The sequence below is a fragment of the Rhopilema esculentum genome, chromosome 7 (genome assembly GCF_057945365.1).
Source record: "Rhopilema esculentum isolate cy_ngs chromosome 7, ASM5794536v1, whole genome shotgun sequence".
Lineage (NCBI taxonomy): Eukaryota > Metazoa > Cnidaria > Scyphozoa > Rhizostomeae > Rhizostomatidae > Rhopilema > Rhopilema esculentum.
In genome coordinates, this window is record NC_142821.1 from 838,404 (window position 1) to 861,150 (window position 22,747).

At 36.9% G+C, this 22,747-nt stretch overlaps 2 protein-coding genes across 2 annotated transcripts; both read right to left on the reverse strand.

Moving 5' to 3' along the window:
• Positions 1-2,468: 2,468 nt before the first annotated feature.
• On the reverse strand, positions 2,469-9,648 carry LOC135683490 (fucolectin-like). Its single transcript, XM_065198751.2, has 4 exons — positions 8,641-9,648; positions 7,371-7,470; positions 6,527-6,724; positions 2,469-3,558 (listed from the first exon to the last, which is right to left on the reverse strand). Exons 1-4 carry the CDS (start codon positions 8,965-8,967, stop codon positions 3,329-3,331), a joined length of 855 nt encoding a protein of 284 aa, XP_065054823.2. The 5' UTR covers positions 8,968-9,648; the 3' UTR covers positions 2,469-3,328.
• A 6,563-nt stretch (positions 9,649-16,211) lies between these two features.
• LOC135683407 (fucolectin) lies at positions 16,212-22,671 on the reverse strand. The gene is made up of 4 exons (XM_089109252.1): positions 21,988-22,671; positions 21,305-21,404; positions 17,487-17,684; positions 16,212-16,712 (listed from the first exon to the last, which is right to left on the reverse strand). Exons 1-4 carry the CDS (start codon positions 22,309-22,311, stop codon positions 16,480-16,482), a joined length of 855 nt encoding a protein of 284 aa, XP_088965378.1. The 5' UTR covers positions 22,312-22,671; the 3' UTR covers positions 16,212-16,479.
• Between the last annotated feature and the right edge of the window lie 76 nt (positions 22,672-22,747).

Consider the following 22,747-nt stretch of genomic DNA (forward strand, 5'->3'; position numbering starts at 1 on the left):
GGTTAGGCTTACTTAATGAAGGGTTAGGCTTACTTAATGAAGGGTTAGGCTTACTTAATGAAGGCTTAGGCTTACTTAATGAAGGGTTAGGCGCACTTAATGAAGGGTTAGGCGTACTTAATGAAGGGTTAGGCTTACTTAATGAAGGGTTAGGCGTACTTAATGAAGGGTTAGGCTTACTTAATGAAGGGTTAGGCGCACTTAATGAAGGGTTAGGCTTACTTAATGAAGGGTTAGGCGTACTTAATGAAGGGTTAGGCTTACTTAATGAAGGGTTAGGTTTACTTAATGAAGGGTTAGGCGTACTTAATGAAGGGTTAGGCTTACTTAATGAAGGGTTAGGCGTACTTAATGAAGGGTTAGGCTTACTTAATGAAGGGTTAGGCGTACTTAATGAAGGGTTAGGCGTACTTAATGAAGGGTTAGGCTTACTTAATGAAGAGTTAGGCGTACTTAATGAAGGGTTAGGCTTACTTAATGAAGGGTTAGGCGTACTTAATGAAGGGTTAGGCTTACTTGATGAAGGGTTAGGCTTACTTAATGAAGGGTTAGGCGTACTTAATGAAGGGTTAGGCTTACTTAATGAAGGGTTAGGCGCACTTAATGAAGGGTTAGGCGCACTTAATGAAGGGTTAGGCTTACTTAATGAAGGGTTAGGCGCACTTAATGAAGGGTTAGGCTTACTTAATGAAGGGTTAGGCTTACTTAATGAAGGGTTAGGCTTACTTAATGAAGGGTTAGGCGCACTTAATGAAGGGTTAGGCTTACTTAATGAAGGGTTAGGCGCACTTAATGAAGGGTTAGGCTTACTTAATGAAGGGTCAGGCGCACTTAATGAAGGGTTAGGCTTACTTAATGAAGGGTTAGGCGTACTTAATGAAGGGTTAGGCTTACTTAATGAAGGGTTAGGCGCACTTAATGAAGGGTTAGGCTTACTTAATGAAGGGTTAGGCTTACTTAATGAAGGGTTAGGCTTACTTACTGAAGGGTTAGGCGTACTTAATGAAGGGTTAGGCGTACTTAATGAAGGGTTAGGCTTACTCAATGAAGGGTTGGGCTTACTTAATGAAGGGTTAGGCGTACTTGATGAAGGGTTAGGCTTACTTAATGAAGGGTTAGGCGTACTTGATGAAGGGTTAGGCTTACTTAATGAAGGGTTAGGCGCACTTAATGAAGGGTTAGGCTTACTTAATGAAGGGTTAGGCGCACTTAATGAAGGGTTAGGCTTACTTAATGAAGGGTTAGGCGCACTTAATGAAGGGTTAGGCGTACTTAATGAAGGGTTAGGCTTACTTAATGAAGGGTTAGGCGCACTTAATGAAGGGTTAGGCGTACTTAATGAAGGGTTAGGCGCACTTAATGAAGGGTTAGGCTTACTTAATGAAGGGTTAGGCTTACTTAATGAAGGGTTAGGCGTACTTAATGAAGGGTTAGGCTTACTTAATGAAGGGTTAGGCTTACTTAATGAAGGGTTAGGCGTACTTAATGAAGGGTTAGGCGTATTTAATGAAGGGTTAGGCTTACTTAATGAAGGGTTAGGCGTACTTAATGAAGGGTTAGGCTTACTTAATGAAGGGTTAGGCTTACTTAATGAAGGGTTAGGCTTACTTAATGAAGGGTTAGGCGTACTTAATGAAGGTTTAGGCTTACTTAATGAAGGGTTAGGCGCACTTAATGAAGGGTTAGGCTTACTTAATGAAGGGTTAGGCTTACTTAATGAAGGGTTAGGCTTACTTAATGAAGGGTTAGGCGTACTTAATGAAGGGTTAGGCTTACTTAATGAAGGGTTAGGCGTACTTAATGAAGGGTTAGGCTTACTTAATGAAGGGTTAGGCTTACTTAATGAAGGGTTAGGCTTACTTAATGAAGGGTTAGGCGTACTTAATGAAGGGTTAGGCGTACTTAATGAAGGGTTAGGCTTACTTAATGAAGGGTTAGGCTTACTTAATGAAGGGTTAGGCTTACTTAATGAAGGGTTAGGCTTACTTAATGAAGGGTTAGGCTTACTTAATGAAGGGTTAGGCGTACTTAATGAAGGGTTAGGCGTACTTAATGAAGGGTTAGGCTTACTTAATGAAGGGTTAGGCTTACTTAATGAAGGGTTAGGCTTACTTAATGAAGGGTTAGGCGTACTTAATGAAGGGTTAGGCTTACTTAATGAAGGGTTAGGCTTACTTAATGAAGGGTTAGGCGCACTTAATGAAGGGTAAGGCGCACTTAATGAAGGGTTAGGCTTACTTAATGAAGGGTTAGGCTTACTTAATGAAGGGTTAGGCTTATTTAATGAAGGGTTAGGCGTACTTAATGAAGGGTTAGGCTTACTTAATGAAGGGTTAGGCTTACTTAATGAAGGGTTAGGCTTATTTAATGAAGGGTTAGGCTTACTTAATGAAGGGTTAGGCTTACTTAATGAAGGGTTAGGCTTACTTAATGAAGGGTTAGGCGTACTTAATGAAGGGTTAGGCGTACTTAATGAAGGGTTAGGCGTATTTAATGAAGGGTTAGGTGTATTTAATGAAGGGTTAGGCGTACTTACTGAAGGGTTAGGCGTACTTAATGAAGGGTTAGGCGTACTTAATGAAGGGTTAGGCTTTTCCTATGAAATTCAAAATTGATTATTCTGAACTGATTAGGGCAAGTTGTTTGCACACATATAAAGGATAACGAATATAGATAGTTATTGAATCATCTTTGTCCACTTCATACCACTACATACCGCAAAATACATTTCTATTTATTCTATGCACAGAATAACAACTTCTATTTCAGCTAATTAATTTTTAAATATACCTGACTTGCAGGCCATTTAATTTTACCTGAGTACATTGCATCACCAGTACAAGCTTTCACATGAGAACAAAACATACCTCTTTACCTCTTCACAAGATATTTCAATTTAGAATCAAAAGGTTTAAACGATTTTTTTAAGGCACACGTGAGTTTCCACTAACTAGACAAAAATATTTTGATAAAAAACATGCTCTAAGTAACAAGTATTTTTACTTTTGATAAACCAAAATTCTTTTTGAATTTAAAGCTTGATTTTGCTATTGATTTTACTATTTGTTGGTAAAACGAAATAACAAAAAAATGCCAGTTCCTTTCAAAGTTGAAATAAGCATGAAGTAGCATGCTTGGATCTTATTAATTATAAGATTTTAAAAAACTCAGCAAATTAACAACAGCTACTGTGCTAATCAAACCCATATCACAGGATTGATAAGTGTATAAGGAGCTGCTCTCAACGTCGGACCTTGATTGTATGTTTATCATTCGTGCGTTTATAATGTCCAGTCAATTCATATCGAAGACTAGCATCATTCGACATTTAGATAAATTTGCCAAATACCCTCACTTCACATAGTGTTAAGTACTCCGCTTTGTTTTGTTGTATATACAAGTATCTGCCATGAAGCCTAGGACGGCACGGAAACAGCTTTGTGCCACCTAGTGGTACACTTTGATTAACTGCACACGCTATATTGCTGCCGCCATTGTCTTCAATACTGTTGCCAACTACAATGTTGAAGTCTGAGAGACGATCACCGCAGCAATCACCTATATTGGAACAAAATTATACATAAATGATTTTGTTTATTTTAAGAAACAAGAACCAGGTTAAACTAAGCCTGCTTCATGGAAATTATGTTTCTGTTTTCTGATTTTCTCTGCTGACAAAATAAATGACATTGCAAGTATTTCTTTCTTAGAGAATGAATGAGTAATTGTCACTTAATTTAATATATAAAAATATTTGGATATTTGTTTATGAAGTGATGTTTAATTTTTGCAAGGATTTATGCGGGTAGAATGGCTTTTCAGGAACAAAGAAAAGTTTTGGCTTTGTCACTTAACATTAATTTTACATTTGTTGTGTGTGTTGATAACTGACTTTACAATCACCAAACAATTAGCTTCATATTAGGCTTTGTCCCTGTAACACTTGCCATGCCGCATTTGTCTTCTTTCTACCTGCTTATTTCTTTTGATTTCCTTGTATAATTGTACAATATTCCAGTCACCTTTAAGTCTACTGGGTTACCAGCCCACTTAAAGGATTTTAGCTTACGTTTGTGCGTTATGATCCAGACAATGTTAGATTGAATCGAGAACATATCGGACAGTCACTCTATGTTATTTATAAAGTGCATGAAAAGTTGATTATTAAGTGAGTTGTAAGAGTCCATGATTGAATTTATGTACTGAGAACTGAAATTCATATTTCAGTTAGACTTAAGCTTCAAGATCAAACTACAAATATGATTATTGAGTGGTAGAAGAACCAATTTATTATGATAAGCTTGTGTGTTGCACCAAAGAAAACTTCCCACGTGTTTTTCAGCGAAACTGTTCAAACAACCAATTGGAAAACTTGCTTTGTACCAAATCAAAAATTGCTAAAAAAAGTTTTTGAATTAATTAGAGAGAAGAGCTAGTTTGAGACAATAAAAGTAAAGAATGGGTTGGCGTCCTGTGCTATTGTAATATGAATATGTTTGTGCAGAGTTCAATACAAACGCAGAGACGATATCTGCAGCATTTGCCTATGGAACAAGTTTATAAAAAAAATTGGCAAGGTTTTAACCCTCGGACGTCTATCAATTTTTAGGAGGGCAACAATGGCTGAGTGGTGTTTGTAAGAGAGGGTTGTTATTTCAAACGTCTTTTTGGGAGGTACTAAATCGTTTTTTCGAATCACTCCAAACTATATCTGAAAAAATACAAAATCTAGTTAATTACCAAAAAAGCATTCTTCTCCTTTCCTGAACAAAATTGAAGTCGACAGTTTCTTTTCAACTACAAAATTTGCTATTTCAAATGGCTCCTTTTACGTGTTTTTATCACAACATGTTATGGTTTTTAATTTTTCATATACCGCATGGCCTCGCTTACTTTCCCAATAATATAGAAACGCCGAAGGCGCTAGACATCTAACTTGCTGTTTTCAGCTGAGTCAAAATCACTCAAGTGGAAATACTGGAAAAAAGATGATCCTCATAAGGGCTCAGTACGGTAAATGGAACGGTTGATGAGAGAAAAGCAATATTTTCAAAAATCGGCATTAATTTGAGAGGTAAGCTATACTGTATAGTCTTGCCATATTCATTTCGAAGATTTTAAACTATAATTCTTTTGGAAAACAGGATTTTAAGATTTTTAAAAAATCGTTCTTGCTGCGGCGTTCATAAAGGCACTGGCCTAGACAATGTTAACGTTGTCAAAAATATTGCTATCGCGCTTTTTTGCAAAGAATCACAGACAAAGAAATCACGATAACAAAAATGGATATAAATTGAGCTATCTAGGGTTAGTTCCCCCAAAACATATAAACTGGTATTTTTCACTTGCTTCCTTTTTGTGGTCATGCGGTGCCCAGCCTTTTCTCCTCGTAGTGAGAGCAGTACTTGACGTTTGATTGTCATGTTGGTGTTAGAGATTCATGTGCCTCTGCTACCTGTTCGGGAACATTTTTATACGTAGTACTCAAAGACATTTGTAAGAGAAACCCTACGACAGCACATAAAACTGGGGCCCCTATATATTTGTAGGCCCCTGGGCCCGATGGGCTCCAATTTGAAATGTGGCCCTGTTTATATTTATTTGTCCATGTAACTCTATATGAAATTAATATAAACGTAATCAAACACGAGCACCCTAAATCCTTTGAAATTATATCAATGAAATGATTTATTTCACTATTATTTTTTAGTCACTTCTAATTTTTGTTCAAATTCTTGTTCGTTACAAAAAGTGGGGCGGGGGGGGGGGTGGGTGGGTGAAGCCGCCAGCCCCTTTGGTACCACCCATGAATTGACACCACCAATGAGTTGTAAGATATAGCTATCAATCAAGGAATGTTTTTGTTTTCTAACATTTGCAGTCAGACTGAAAAAATTTTGAAATCTGTAGAAAACCAACGGATGAACTGAATTGATAAAGCCAAGTTCTTATACAGAATATTGAAAAAGTCTTTCGGTGGCTTGATGCCCTTTATACCCAGATCCAGTGTTTCACCAACTGACTTATGTAAAGCTTGATAAACACAGCTTTCTTCATTTTTTTGGTGCATCTTAGCGCAAATGGTTTCTTAGCAAGATTCTTAACTCTTCTTTTGCCTAATTCACCACCCAAATTTAATTTGTTAAGCAACATTTAGCATTTTTGTAATAAACAGGCTTTGCTGAATTTGCTGAAGGAAACATAATCCTCTTTAAAAGTGATTTAATCGAGCTATCAAAAAATGCTTTCAGTATGAAGTTCAAACAATCCTTAATGATATTGGTAATATATGTAGAGACTATTAGAAATATTTAGAAGTTTTGTCAAAAATTATTAATAGCAAAAGTTACACATTGAAAAAACAAATGAAATTAAAAGACCATTAAATTCGGAATTCCAAAGTTTCTTAAGCGTAAACTACGGCTTTGTTTTCAAAAATAGGTGTATTTTCCTTTAGCGCTTCAAGGAAGTATTGTAGATTACCAAGATATATTTTGTCCTACATCACCAAAAATTGTTCTCTTACCTCTGTTTGTGACTCTTACTGAATGGACAACAGCAGTTTTCCCGAAATCAACCCTCCACCAAAGTGGGAAAGTGTTAGATGTATGGCTACAGGAACCTGCATTGTAGTTTCTAGCGTCATTTCCATCCACAGCTTTGCTTGCGATCCCCTCTGACAAAGTAGATGATTGGTTTGCATTTCTTCCAAGTGCAATGTTTTCTATGAAGAATTCTGGGTTTGAAACTATTTTTGCTTATATCACTAAAAGGATGTTAAAACTAGGTACAAAAACACCGAAATTTGTGAAATTCTGCCACTTTGTTTCACTTAGACAAATCTAGTTACAAGAGAATCCCTTAATTTTAGATTCAGTAAGCAATGGAATATTTGATGTTCTTAAGAATTTACTAGACTTGTTTCGGTTAAAAATGTTTTCATGAAAACAGTATCAGCAAATCATCTAAAATTATCTTTCTAACACCATACTCCATACATGCGGTTATGTTCGATTGAAGCGAATAACTAAACAAAATTTCATCAAGACTTCCATAAAATGTTAGATAATATTATACCAACGATATAGAAATCATCATTGCAACATCATGTCAGGCTCAAACGAAAGAAAATTAGAAAAATATTTTGATGACTGAAACATTTCTATGTAAGAGAATACTCACATGACTATAGTCTATTCAATTGGATATCCCTGATAATCTTACAACGCCAGTTTTTTGCAAAAACGGACATTTGTTAACGGTTTTCTTTGCAAACTTTTGTTCTTTCGCAATTTTATGATAAATATTACCAATATTACGAATAAAAAATTTCTATAAGGACCTAGCAGAATATGCCATGAAAGAATCACCTAAGTTTTTGCATTTGTATCCAGCAGGTGATTTGTAATCTTCTTCACAAACTTGTTCAGCATCGCACAGCTGCTCTTTATCGTATGCCTCACATCTCTCCTGTGAGCAAAAGTTTCAACTGTATTATGCAAAACCAATTCCTTGCATAAAGACGGCATTTTGCTTCATGTTTAAAAGATAGTTCAAGAAACAGTTTAAATGTAAGTTGTTCTTGCATTTACACGTAGACTGTAATTGAGCTTATTCATAATGAAAACCTTGTTTAAAGTTTATTTGGAAAAAAATTATGGATCCAGTCTTCTGAAGAGTCGTTACGAGACAGCTATCTTATGGACGTTTGACAAGCAATAGTAGATTTCCATGGATGGTTTTCAACGGGTTGCAGCGAAGGAGGAGGGGTGCCGCAGTGCGGATAGGAGAGAAAGGTAGGAGAGAAAGAAATAGATACCTCTTTGGAGCGCGGCTATGTCGATTATTCCTTCCAAATTTGTTTTCAACGGGCTTTTGGCAACCCTTTGTAGAGTTGGATCGTCTGAAGCGCCCCTTGATTCCTGGTTGCTGGGGGTTTGTGCCAAGTGTTTCTGTTCGCTTGACCACGATGCCACTATTGGACTTTTTATGGTACTCAAAATTTGGGGAATTGTTTGATGACAGTTCTATCGAAAATACTTGTGCTGCAGTTTTCTTATTGTCTTACGTTCCTCTTGCAAAACATTTTCAGACGCATTGAATTTTTGTTTTAATTGAGCTTCTTGAAATGGCACGTTGTTTGTGCGAAAACAAAAACAGTGGAAAGTTTGAAAAGTTTGATGTTCGAATATCGTGAAATTGCTACGCGTTTTCCTCAGTTTTTTCTAATTTCTATTTTTTATCGAGGCATGATACATGGCGAAATATTGCTTTATAAACAGAAATTGCTAAAGGCTGACTTTAAGTGAAAAGTAGAATGAATTACAGATACGTTTATATTTTGAAATTCTCAACACTATTTCTACAGCGACCAGATATCTTTTCCCTCAAGCTGGAATGGTTGTGTTAGATACAGATAACTAAAATCCTATTTCTACTAAAGTATTTTATCGAAACTAAAGTAAATCTGTATAAACAGATTCTTTACTTTGGAAATGCACCAGTGTCAAGTTTTGGTTTTCATTCTAAATTATTGATTTATGCATTATTTACTTTGGGAAGAGAGAATTACTTATGCCTTTGGATATCACTGAAATAATAATTCATGCAAACTTGCATATAAAAAGAACGATGTCTTACCAACGTTTGCAGAAGTCCGTAATGATCCCAGCCAGTTTCATCTCGAAGCAAATCTGTTTTTCTTTCCCAAACATTTGCAGACAAAATTTCACATTCCATAGTAGAAGCTTTGTAGTTGATGCTTTTACAGCTTTCGATTACAAGGCAACATTGTGCACAGTACAACAAAGTAGGAGATTTATTTTTCGAAATCGGACCAATGTTGAGTCTGGTGTTTTCCATGTTCAAGTTGAACAGCACGCTTTGCAAAGCAGATCTTTTGATCGAGCCATTTGTTGCAACAAAATTAAAGAGTGCGATCGCCTGGAACAGCGTCTTTAGCCACATCCTTCTTCAGCTGGGATAGTAGCTTTGCTGTGATTCCCGGCTCGAGCATGCTTAAGTAGCGCGATTCAATTCAAAAGCTGGAAGCACCCGGGTCTTTGAAACAATTAATGCCATATTTGTAAAAAGCAGAACAACATTTGCTTGTTGATTGGCCGCCGACAGTCTATGTAAATTCAGCAGAGGACTGCTTTCAACCATTGATTGTAAATGACTACTGCAGTTCCAGGCAGTATTATCTCGTCTAATTTTCTTCTTTAGCCAACGGAATTTTAAAGTTGAAGATAAAAATATAACGTTTTCTTTACACTTTTAGAATTTCACTGAACATGGTTGCCCCTATACGATTGTCGTAAGGGTGTGACTCCTCTTTGGAGAAAATTTCCAAAAAGAGACGAAGATTTTATCACTATTTTGAAAAAAAGATGAATTTTTGCGATTCAAAGAGCATAGAGTATTCACCCTGTCGGTACATTGGACCTGGATATCACCCTTGCGTACTCTGACGAGGGACGACCCTGTAAATCATAGAGCATTCACCCCGTCGGTACATTAGACCTGGACATCACCCTTGCGTACTCTGACGAGAGACGACCCTGTAAATCATAGAGCATTCACCCCGTCAGTACATTGGAATTGGACATCACCCTTGCGTACTCTGACAAGAGACGACCCTGTAAATCATAGAGCATTCACCCCGTCAGTACATTGGAATTGGACATCACCCTTGCGTACTCTGACAAGAGACGACCCTGTAAATCATAGAGCATTCACCCCGTCAGTACATTGGAATTGGACATCACCCTTGCGTACTCTGACAAGAGACGACCCTGTAAATCATAGAGCATTCACCCCGTCAGTACATTGGAATTGGACATCACCCTTGCGTACTCTGACAAGAGACGACCCTGTAAATCATAGAGCATTCACCCCGTCAGTACATTGGAATTGGACATCACCCTTGCGTACTCTGACAAGAGACGACCCTGTAAATCATAGAGCATTCACCCCGTCAGTACATTGGAATTGGACATCACCCTTGCGTACTCTAACAAGAGACGACCCTGTAAATCATAGAGCAATCACCCCGTCAGTACATTAGACCTGGACATCACCCTTGCGTACTCTGACGAGAGACGACCCTGTAAATCATAGAGCATTCACCCCGTCGGTACATTGGACCTGGACATCACCCTTGCGTACTCTGACGAGAGACGACCCTGTAAATCATATAGCATTCACCCCGTCAGTACATTGGACCTGGACATCACCCTTGCGTACTCTGACAAGAGACGACCCTGTAAATCATAGAGCATTCACCCCGTCAGTACATTGGACCTGGACATCACCCTTGCGTACTCTGACAAGAGACGACCCTGTAAATCATAGAGCATTCACCCCGTCGGTACATTAGACCTGGACATCACCCTTGCGTACTCTGACAAGAGACGACCCTGTAAATCATAGAGCATTCACCCCGTCGGTACATTAGACCTGGACATCACCCTTGCGTACTCTGACAAGAGACGACCCTGTAAATCATAGAGCATTCACCCCGTCGGTTCATTGGACCTGGACATCACCCTTGCGTACTCTGACAAGAGACGACCCTGTAAATCATAGAGCATTCACCCCGTCAGTACATTGGAATTGGACATCACCCTTGCGTACTCTAACAAGAGACGACCCTGTAAATCATAGAGCAATCACCCCGTCAGTACATTAGACCTGGACATCACCCTTGCGTACTCTGACGAGAGACGACCCTGTAAATCATAGAGCATTCACCCCGTCGGTACATTGGACCTGGACATCACCCTTGCGTACTCTGACGAGAGACGACCCTGTAAATCATAGAGCATTCACCCCGTCAGTACATTGGACCTGGACATCACCCTTGCGTACTCTGACAAGAGACGACCCTGTAAATCATAGAGCATTCACCCCGTCAGTACATTGGACCTGGACATCACCCTTGCGTACTCTGACAAGAGACGACCCTGTAAATCATAGAGCATTCACCCCGTCGGTACATTGGACCTGGACATCACCCTTGCGTACTCTGACGAGAGACGACCCTGTAAATCATAGAGCATTCACCCCGTCAGTACATTGGACCTGGACATCACCCTTGCGTACTCTGACGAGAGACGACCCTGTAAATCATAGAGCATTCACCCCGTCAGTACATTGGACCTGGACATCACCCTTGCGTACTCTGACGAGAGACGACCCTGTAAATCATAGAGCATTCACCCCGTCAGTACATTGGACCTGGACATCACCCTTGCGTACTCTGACAAGAGACGACCCTGTAAATCATAGAGCATTCACCCCGTCGGTACATTGGACCTGGACATCACCCTTGCGTACTCTGAGTTTTTACAGAGACGAACCTGGAAATAAGGAAAACGCCTCATCATCGTCATGAGATGCGGTCCAAGAGTCTTCGATAGAAAAGCAGAGGTCAGACAGAATAAAAATGCCATATTTCGAAATATTCAGCAGCAGACCATGGAGGCATGGCAGTACATTCAGGTTAACTTTACTGGTGAGAAATTTTATTATGGCATAAAACGCAGCGATTGTTGGAAATTTTAAGGAGAAATCGGAAGAACATTTTTCATAATCTCGTTTTTGTCTGAAGGAAAGTAAGAAAAAATTATCTTTAGTAAATGGAAGCAACATATTTCAACCTGGAGCATCGATATCAACCTTGCCATGAAAGTATATTGCGACAAAAGCTCCTAAAAGGAATTTTTCTGATAAGCCTGTTCTTATTACTGAACTCATCAACACTCCTGGAAAAGTCATCAACATACATTATTTGACGAATCTCGTTAATTAACGTAAGCAACTGATCCTGAAATCATTTTAATCAGAGCTCATTAGTTGTTTATATCAATAAGCAAAATTCCAAGGCCAAGAATGCAAAATCAGTGAGTGAGGTTTTCTTTATGAAAATTGAAATGGACTATTCTGGGTTAAGATGCACAAGTAGATTGAAGATACATAAAACACAAGGAATCTTTGTTATTAATAGGCAGGGGATTTGCATAACCATCTAGCAACTTGCATAAATGAAGTTTTTAAAGATTAAATCGTAACAGCAAAGGCCACTGATCATTTTAAGCCTTGGGAACATTCTGGAAATTAAGCGGAAGTTGCGTTTCTGGAAGCATGAAAAATATACGGTTAGCAAAAATGGTACTTTCAAATTTTTCAAATCTGATGATACTATCAGAAAGAGCTTGCAAAATTGCGCAAAGGATTTTGAAAAGGGTGATGAGTCCTGACCTATAAGCAAAAAGTAATAACTTCGGTTAGATAGGTTTCAAGATGGTTATGCAGAATTCCCAGTCTATAATGTCTTATTTTAATCCCATAGAATTTTGAGTGTTTGTCACAACAGTAATGATTCACTGAAAAAATACGAATTCTGACTTTAGCAAGATACTTCTTAAATGAGCTCAGTTTAGTGAATCCTTTCAAAGCAGTCAACCGAATACAGTACAAATCTTTATACCATATGTAATACGGTCCAGTAGCTTTCAGTATTCTAAATTTTCATAGATCTTTGTCTATTAGGAAAGAGGAAAAAGCCTGCCTTATATAATAGAAGAAAGAGGCCAAATAAGCAAATATCGGTGATGCTCAAGTATTTTTTTAATATGTTTTGTAAAAGATTTGAAATATTTCGCAGATGCTCTATTCCAACTCAAAAGAGCGTGCTTGCTAATCAGTGAGTTGATGGATTAATTGTCATTATTACTGTAAATTTCAGAATATTCTGAAAAAAACATTGAAAATCGAAACTGTTGAAAGGCGTTTGTTGTTGTGATTCTAAGAATTAATGTTTTTGTGATTGGTGGCTCTATCATAAATGTTTTTCTTTTTGAATTATGCCATTTATTGCATTTTTTCTATATTCTTTTTGAAAAAACTGAACAACATATGAAAAAAGTATGCTTTTTTATAATGTTTAATTAGCGTTAAACAAACGTTGAAATTTGGGTAGAATAAATGTTTTTCATTTGAATTGTGCTATTCCTATTGCAAATTCGCTCGGCATTTAATTTAAAACGGCTAAACAACATAAAAAAGTATGGTTTTCTACATTGTTTAATTACCGCTGCAAACACATACGTACAGTCTCTAACGAAAAAGATGGTCTCTAACCTAAAAGAAAGCTTCGAAGTACTTCTTAAAATGCAAAGTCAGCTAGACATGTAAGAAATTTTGCAATAAATCATCAATGGAAGATCTGATGTTTGCTTGCGGATCATAGTTATTTTGGCTCTGTTTAGAGGCTAAATGAGGGGCTAGCATGTGTTTAAATAGCCTCAGGTTACAATTTTAAATAGATCCAAATTCAAAACTGTAAGAAGATATTTTTCCGTGGTTAGAGTGCTTCACGATGATCTTAGTTCTCCATCTCACCCCCCCTCCCAAGATTTTTTCACCCTGAAATACTTTTTATCACAGGGAAGGGCTCAAAGACTTCGAAAATGTGTGCAAGAGAATTTAAGCCTCTCCACTTTACCATTTGACAATTGACAACAGAAGCAAGTGAATGCTGCCAAAAGTCCTAATGAACATTTAACATAGCTCTAGTACAAGCAGTTGTTGATCACACCAAATCCTATATCGATGCCTTTTTGTGTATAGCCAAAAACAACAATGATGCTTTTTAAAATGTTTACACATGTTATAGTTGTATTCGATATTTCCTGAGGAATTTCCTCCTTCTGCTAGTCGTTTTGAATCGTGCTATCACTGTCATCCACCCTTCAAAACGGTAATAATAAGTTTAATCATGGAACGACTATTGATATGATAAATCTTTTAGTCACTCTATTGAAGTAAAAGTGTATATCAGAACATAAGATCAACATATCGCAACAATATATCGAACATAACAAAGAAATTCAAAATCTGTAGTAGAAAATGTTAACGTAACAATCTCTTTGATTGTTTCTATCACTGCTAGATGAATTGCCAAATATGAAATCCATTTCCCTGCTAGAAGCATGTGTTTCCTTTCAGGCACCACGCAGCCATTGGGCTAGCAGGGGCTATAGCCCCCCTACATACATTTTTGCAATAATAGGCTAGAGATGTTTTGGAAGGTTTACTCTAACGCAACTTTGGATAGTTTACTCATATGTAGTAGCAGTTCAATGGCGTAACGGAGCAGCGTGGGACCCTTACTGCAGTGTTTTGGAGCCTCTATACCTAGCTAAACCTGAGTCAAATTTTGGAGCCTCACTCTTGGGGTTTTTTCTGAAGTGTTTATTATAATAATTAGCGGTAAAATTTGCAGAGACAGACCCATCTACCCCCTTAAAGTATTTATCATAGTACCTAGCACTAGAAATTTTCTGAGAAAGATCCATCTTTCTTTATGTACTTGAATGCTGTAAAATCAAATTTTTAAGATCAGCATAAAAAACATCTTCACAAAAATGATCATGATAAGTTGGACAAGACTTTGAAAAATCAAACTGGCATGATTTTACTTGCATGATTGACCATGAGTTTTAGCCTGACTCGTACCATTGTTGTTCTTTTCAGGAGTTTCAGAAGATTCATGAAAGGCAGGCCTTTGCTTTTTCAAAAAAACAGGGAACTTTTCTGTGTGTTTCGGCAAAATAGGATTTTAGATATATGTGATATCCTCATAAATTAAATGCAAAATTTTATAACGATATAAATGTGCATTGGAGTAAATCTGGCAAATCTTACATCTTCATGTGGTTGCTCACAAATTGTTTACGTTCATTTCAATGATATTGTGAATTTCTGTTACGCAACAAATACTTTCATCCAAATCCCGTTTTTTTGAGAAATATCTCGGGGCCCTTAGTTTTGTGCTAAAAGGTGCATTCCATGCTGTAGCAGTTCTTCTTGACTGGAAGCCTTTTTTGTTCATTTCCTAGGTTTTTTATCTTGTTCAATGATATGATGTATTTTCTAATTTGGTTAGCTTGGTGTTTTGTTACGCTCTAGCTAATTTTATCTATTTTTATAGTTATTGATATCTTCTCTGAACCAGACTGTTTATACAAATTGACTAGAAATAAGCAAGTATTGTCTAAAAGGGGCGTTTCCCGGCGTTCTAAGGGGGCATGGCCTCAAAAAAAATTCGAGCACATCCATTTCAGCTCCTCCACTTTAAACTGGTGCGCGGTCCCTTTTTCCTTCAAATTACCGTCATGGATGGAATTAGAGTTATGACTGCGTTCCTTGCACGTTACCTTGGGGCCTTGAAACTTTATTTCCTTTACTTGTATTTCTTGTTTCAGGTCTTGAAAGTAGCTGATCTCTTGGAAAAAAAATGTAGAGAGGCTCAAAAAGGCGCTAAATGGTCGTTAAATCAAACCAGAAGTAAGCGTAGGAATGCATCCTGTTGATTGCTTGGTTAAGTGAATCTGGGTCGAGTGGCAGAGCTTGAGGTGTCTTTGTTTTAATTGATATTTAGAGTCTTATTCTTGTCTTCATCAAGCTTTCTTTCTCTTTACAGTTAAAGGGCAACAAGTTGGACATTTTTATTTCGTTAAAATGAAGATCTTCAAAAGTAATGAAAGAAAATGTTTTCAGAATCGCAATACGTTTCGTTTTGAGCTATTAGAAATCAAAACATCGTTATCTCTGGATAAAACCGCAACATTGGTATCTTCAAGGCAAGCCTGTAGTAAAGTTCGCGTGTCAGCTTCTTTCTGACTGCAGCGGAAAATCTTTCTCCGCTAATCTTTGGTTCTCCTCTATGTCTTCCCTTCTTCTACAAATATCATTTGTATCTTCAAATTCTTCGATTTTCTGCATGACGGTAGAATCTGCTTGCTACTTTCTCATTTTTGTGTGGTTAAAATACGATAGCCAGTTAGCCCCTTGCACCCTTTGAATCACGTGCAATCTAAAAATAATTTGAGATAGCCTGTCTTGGAATATTGATCTTCAGCCATTGAAATGTAGGAATCCGAGGAGCAAACTGAGATTAATCAATATTTTTATTTTTTGCAGCTATTTCCCTTTCTAGGTACAGGGTTTCAAGAATAGCTTCCGCCATCAACTCCAATTGATTGACAATCAAACTCAAACTCAAAAATACATTTCAGCAAACAACAAATTTGGGCTCCGAATCTCTCGGAAGATCTGAAACAGATTTACCCCATTTGGCACCTTTAGAGGTATTTGTTGCCGTTCTTACAGGTTATAGGTTCAAAATTCAATCTATAATACGAATCTCAAACATTTATATTTTACTAAATGTGAAAAACTGAATAAAAGCAAAAGTTGTTTGTCTTTGACGTTTAAAAGTGCAATTTGGTAACATGCTTGCATTTTTTAGATTGTAATATTTAAAAATAGTAAGAATTTTAGGAGCAGCTACTGTGATAATCAAACCAGATAACACAGGGTTTGATAATTATAAAGGGAGCTGCTCTCAACGTCAAACCTTGATTGTGCGATAATCAGACGTGCGTCTTATGTCCAGTCATTGGACAACTAGTTTCATTCGAGAAATTCGCCAAATACCCTCACTTCACACAGTGTTAATGCCTCCGCTCTGTTTTGTTGTATATACAAGTATCTGCCATTAAGCCTAGGACGGCACGGAAACAGCTTTGTGCCACCTTTTGGGACACTTTGACTAACTACACACACTGTATTGCTGCCGCCATTGCCTTCAATACTGTTGCCAACTACAATGTTGAAGTCTGAAAGACGATCCTCACAGCATTCACCTATGGGATAAATTGATATAATGAACAATTTTGCTAGATTTCAGACCAAAAAACAGATCATATCGAGACTGCATTTGGGAAATTATTCTTGCCACATTTCTGTCTTCATTTCGTTTGCTAAGATAATGAGATGTCTCACATTGCAAGAACTTCTTTTTATCATAAACATGTTCAAGACATTGAATCACTTCATATTTCTACGATAAAAGTGACCGTTGATGATCAATAACTTTTCAAAATGATAAAAATATTTAGATCATCATCCCATTTTTCCCATCGAGACATTTTCGTATTGATATACTTTTCGTTTCAAAGGTTGCTGGAGGATATTCTGAATTTTATTCTGAGTAAAGAAGAAAGTTTCGTCGCATATTCGCTGCATTTGGCATTTTTGTCATCCACAGGGTAAGACAAGCATAATTCTCCCAGCTGAATTAAAAATGTCTTTCAACTGATGATACCAAGCAATTAAAAAATTCGTTCAGCCTAACTTGCAAGAAAAAGATGATTTTGGAAAGTTGGAAGAGATTAAATTATCACTTGCAAAAAATGCAAGAATTTTATAACTTGAGAAGTCAAATGAAGCATTAAAAGGCTTTTAAAAGTTTCCTTTCTTTTGACCTATATAAGAAATTGTTCAAAAGTTTCTGAAGTGTAAAAATTGAGTGTATATATTCTAAAAAAGGGTTTTGTTTTTCAAAATTTATGTTTTTTCTTTGGGCTTCAACAAAAAATTCAAGTAGCCCCAAAAATATAAGCCTTGTTTTCCCTTACCTCTATTTGTGATTTTTACTGAATGAACAACAGCATTTTTGCCGAAATCAACCCTCCACCAATCTGGGGCAATGTCTAATGTATGGGTACAGGAACCTGCAAAGTAGTTTGTAGTGTCAATTCCATCCACAGCATTGCTTGCGATCCCATCTAGACGGCTAGTTGACTGGCTGGCGTCTTTTCCAAGTGCAATGTTTTCTATGGAAAATTCTAAGTTTCAATACACATTTTGCCTAAATCAAAGAACGGAAGTATATTAAAGAAACTTGCCCGCCTTTCAAATCGGTACAAAGCTTCAAAATATAAATCTGTACACAGCTTCGACTTGGTTTTCTAAAAACAAGTTTAGTAAAAAAGTGATTACCTGCATTCACAGATTTAAGCAGCAGTCGATTTTCATAAGAAATTGGTAGACTTGCCTTGGCTCAAAGTGTTTTAAAGAAGATTGTTGAAACATTTATGTAGTAGTCGATTTTCTTAAGTATTCTATAGACTTGCCTTGGCTCAAAGTGTTTTAAAGAAGATTGTTGAAACATTTATGTAGTAGTCGATTTCCATACGTATTCAGAAGACTTGCATTGGTTCAAATTGTTTTAAAGGAGATTGTTCAAACATTTATGTAGTAGTCGATTTCCATACGTATTCAGAAGACTTGCATTGGCTCAAAGTGTTTTAAAGGAGATTGTTCAAACATTTATGTAGTAGTCGATTTCCATACGTATTCAGAAGACTTGCATTGGCTCAAAGTGTTTTAAAGGAGATTGTTCAAACATTTATGTAGTAGTCGATTTCCATACGTATTCAGAAGACTTGCATTGGTTCTGATTGTTTTAAAGGAGGTTGTTCAAACATTTATGTAGTAGTCGATTTTCTTGAGTATTCAGAAGACTTGCATTGGCTCAAAGTGTTTAAAGGTGATAATTCAAACATTCATGTAGTAGTTGATTTTCTTCTGTATTCAGTAGACTTGCATTGGTTCTGATTGTTTTAAAGGAGGTTGTTCAAACATTTATGTAGTAGTCGATTTTCTTGAGTATTCAGAAGACTTGCATTGGCTCAAAGTGTTTAAAGGTGATAATTCATGTAGTAGTTGATTTTCTTATGTATTCAATAGACTTGCATTGGTTCATACTGTTTTCAAGGAGATTATTCAAACATTTATGTAGCAGTCGATTTCCTTAAGTATTCAGTAGACTTGCATTGGCTCAAAGTGTTTAAAGGTGATAATTCAAACATTTATGTAGTAGTCGATTTTCTTGAGTATTTGGTAGACTTGCATTGGCTCAAAGTGTTTAAAGGTGATAATTCAAACATTCATGTAGTAGTTGATTTTCTTATGTATTCAATAGACTTGCATTGGTTCATACTGTTTTCAAGGAGATTATTCAAACATTTATGTAGCAGTCGATTTCCTTAAGTATTCAGTAGACTTGCATTGGCTCAAAGTGTTTAAAGGTGATAATTCAAACATTTATGTAGTAGTCGATTTCCTTAAGTATTCAGTAGACTTGCATTGGCTCAAAGTGTTTAAAGGTGATAATTCAAACATTTATGTAGTAGTCGATTTTCTTGAGTATTTGGTAGACTTGCGTTGACTTGAATGTTTCAACGGAGATTTTTCAAACGATTTACAAAAAATCTCTTTTAAGTTGTAATTCGACAGTTCCTCGAAAACTTTTCAGGAATTTTGACAAATGAAACAGTTTTACCTAAAATCGGCCAAGTTTTCGGATTTAGTTGCAAACAAGAAATCTTGAAATTACTAACGCTTAGTTTTGTCTATCTTGAGGTGAATGTCATATACAAGCAACTGAGCAATTTGTCTTATTCTTGGGGAGGGGAGGGGATTCTAAATAAGCCTAGTTTTTGACGGAGACGTGTCATTTTTGTTCGAAATTTGGGCCCATTATTCCTCACATTTCTGAAAATATGTGACCCATAATTTCGCAAACACGATGAAAACTATAGACATGATTCCGCAAGGCAAATATGCAGCATTTTTCAAAATGCAGCAAAATCATCAAACAAATTTTTATGTCCTCTTCCCGAAATCTCAATATTACACATTTTCCATAATTTAATTTGTAACTGGACATTCATTTTGTTAATACCTAATTTTTCTTCAAAAAGTTTTGCAATATTTTCCCAAAATGATAACCAAATTATAATTGGTAAAATGATAACCAATTCTGCATGTTTCTCCAAATGGTATCAAAAAATCCGCTCAAATTTCTTAAAGTGATACCCATAATTCTGTGCTATTCACAAAATGTGTACCCCTAAATAAGGGCACGTCCTCGTACCTCTAAACCTATTAAGATACCCCCCCCCCCAGGTCTTTTTCTTTATCCATTTTAAGACATGAAGGTGTCCAAATTATCTGAAATGTTTTTCATGCCGAATGGATTTTACCTGAAATTTCTTCCGCTGCTTCCATTTTGGGATGAAACCAGCCCCCCCCCACATCCCGTATCGGGATGCCCCTATTTTCACATGGCAGTGGCAAATGAAGGATGCTGATCCACATGAACCTAACAGCTACTTGTGAAAGTTGCAGACCAGCTTTACAGATATCCGGACGCTTTACAAGTTAATCCGGACAATTTGCCTTTGTCGTACGACCAAAATGCCACTTATGACAAATGCCTTGGTAAATAATGAAAAGGAGAAAGGAGATGGAATTCCTTCTATCTGATCGGCTACTTCATCAGAAACCTTTTTGGAGTGATGAAAACCTGTGAAATTATGATTTTCATAACAAGTGCTGTCCTTCATAAACACTTCGAATATGTCAATACTCTTAATGAGTTTTAATCATATTTCTTTGGAAATTTGATGAAAAAGTCCATGACGGAAGAACGAGCAATTGTAAGTTTTCTGAAAGTGAAAAGTTTGATACTTCTGCTTGTATCATTTAAAACAATAGCGTTGAAGGTACCATATCAAAGATAGGGCAATAGAAATATACTTTTACTTTTATTTCTTGAAGGGGGGGGGGGGGGTGGTGTATAGAACCTTTTTTTGCTTTTATATCTAGAAGAAATAATTTAATCAGTTTTCAACGTCTGCTCTGTCCTGTCCGTCCGTCACGTCAGAAATTTTTGTCTTTCTTAGGCGATTTTTTTTATCCCAGAAGCGATTGCTGCGATCCATAAACACCTTTCTTTGGGTTTCTTTCGTTGCAAAATAAAAAAGAACTACATGACACATCAGTCAAACGTTCGGAGTTGGCAATAGGCTTTTCAACATGTATTGAGAAATGGGTGGAGATTTCTATAATGAAAGACCTCGTGTTGCATTGTCATTCCTTTGGTTGGCGAAGGAGAAAATTTTGCTTTGTTGTCTGACGTTGCCGACTGTTTATGAAACAATAGATCTACTGTGTAGCAGAACCGATGGGAAATTTGAATACCTCTCAAATGCCTCTAGACATAGTGCCTTGAGGTTTTGAGACCTGTAAGTGTATCATGTGTCATTCCTTTAAGAAAAAATTAATTTTTTTAATAGCCCCTGAATAAGCAAAAATATTGTTTAAAGTTTCAACGCAAGAAATGAATTTTTTGTTTGGGCATCTTGAATGTGTGGGTTAAACGGTCTTGAAACAGAGTCACTGGTACCATTCAATGGTCTAAAATGGCTTACACTTTCTGCAAGTTATTAAGCAACAGAAAATTCCCACAATGCAAGCTTAGAAATGCTGATTTTGTTAGGAATGTGAAAAATATAATCGATTTTGCCTCTTACAAGGTTTCTTTTCTCCAGTTTTAATAATACGACCAAAGATCTCAAGATTATAAATTCGTATAAGGAAAAATCACCTAAATTTTTGCACTTGTATCCAGCAGGTGAATGATAATCTTCTTGACAAACTTGTTCTGCACCACACAACTGCTCTTTGTCGTGTGCCTCACATCTCCCCTGTGAGAGAAAACCGTTTCAATTAGCCAAACGTACAGTGCCGTTCGTGAAGTCCGTTAGCAGTTGGTGAGATGTATCGCCCCAAACATGTTATCGCTTCGAATCGTAAAATCGCTGACGATACTTTTTTGTTTATATAATCGCCGAATTGTGTTTGTTATATATATTCTGGTTGTGATGCCAGTGGCATAGATAAAGGGAGGGTGGCGGCAATTTGTCGAAAATTTTATAAGTCCAAACAAAGCCTTGTCGGAATTTTCTGTGACATACTTTCGGAATTGCCGCATTTAGGGCAAAGGCAAAATTTCCATCTAATGGCACTTCACAGCATTAAATCAAAACTATCATATATATAATTGTTGCAAATAAAAACTATAGCTTCGTTGTCTAAGCAGCATCTTTTATATTGCATGTTCCCTTTGCCAAAATTAGCCATTTGCAGTTCATTTTTTGCGATTAAAGACTGTTTGTATACTTTGTATAATTCTGTTTCCTCTTTGACAGAAAAATCGTTTTTGAACCTAATTATCACCAAAACAATAATCATTCATCGGATTTGCTCGTGAAAAGGATAACTTCTTACCGGCAAAGGTTCGTAATGATCCCAGCCAGGTTCATCTTCAAGCAAGTCTGAACTGCTTTCCAAAGTATTCGCAGACAAAATTTCACATTCCATCGTAGAAGCTTTGTAGTTGATGCTTTTACAGCTTTCGATTTTAATGCAACGTTGTGTACAGGACAACACAGTAGGGGATTTCTCTTTCGATATCAGACCACTCTTCAGCCTGGCGTTTTCCATGTTCAAGTGAAACAGTGCAGTGCGGTGAAAAGCAGTTTTTTCGATCGATCCATTTGTTGTAACAAAATTGTAGAATACGATCGCTTGGTACAAAGTATTCAGCCACATCTTTCAAATGGTAAATTAAGACCTCAGTCTCAGATACTAAAAGTCTCAAACGGTTATTCAAACAGCAGGTTCGATTCTTTGTCTAAGAATTAGGTTGGTTTTTGCGTGAATCGCATTTATCTCATCTATTCTGAAATAATATCCTTTTTGAATGTATCTTTTATATTAGGCATTGAGTTTTTCACCTGCTGCCTTCCAGCATTTCTGGCAACATACATTATACGGTTAGGTGTGCCAACGGGTCTCCTGCGAGGCCAAATTTGAGAAATCTGGCTTTTTTCAAAGATGTTTGGCTTTTTTAATTTTAACTTTGGCCGCAGGCCTCAATATGGCTATGTTTTTGCCTCCTCAAGGAATGTTCGAAAATGAGATTAACACATTAAATCATAAAATGGGTAGCCATAATATGTTTATGAACCTGACAGACACTGAGGTA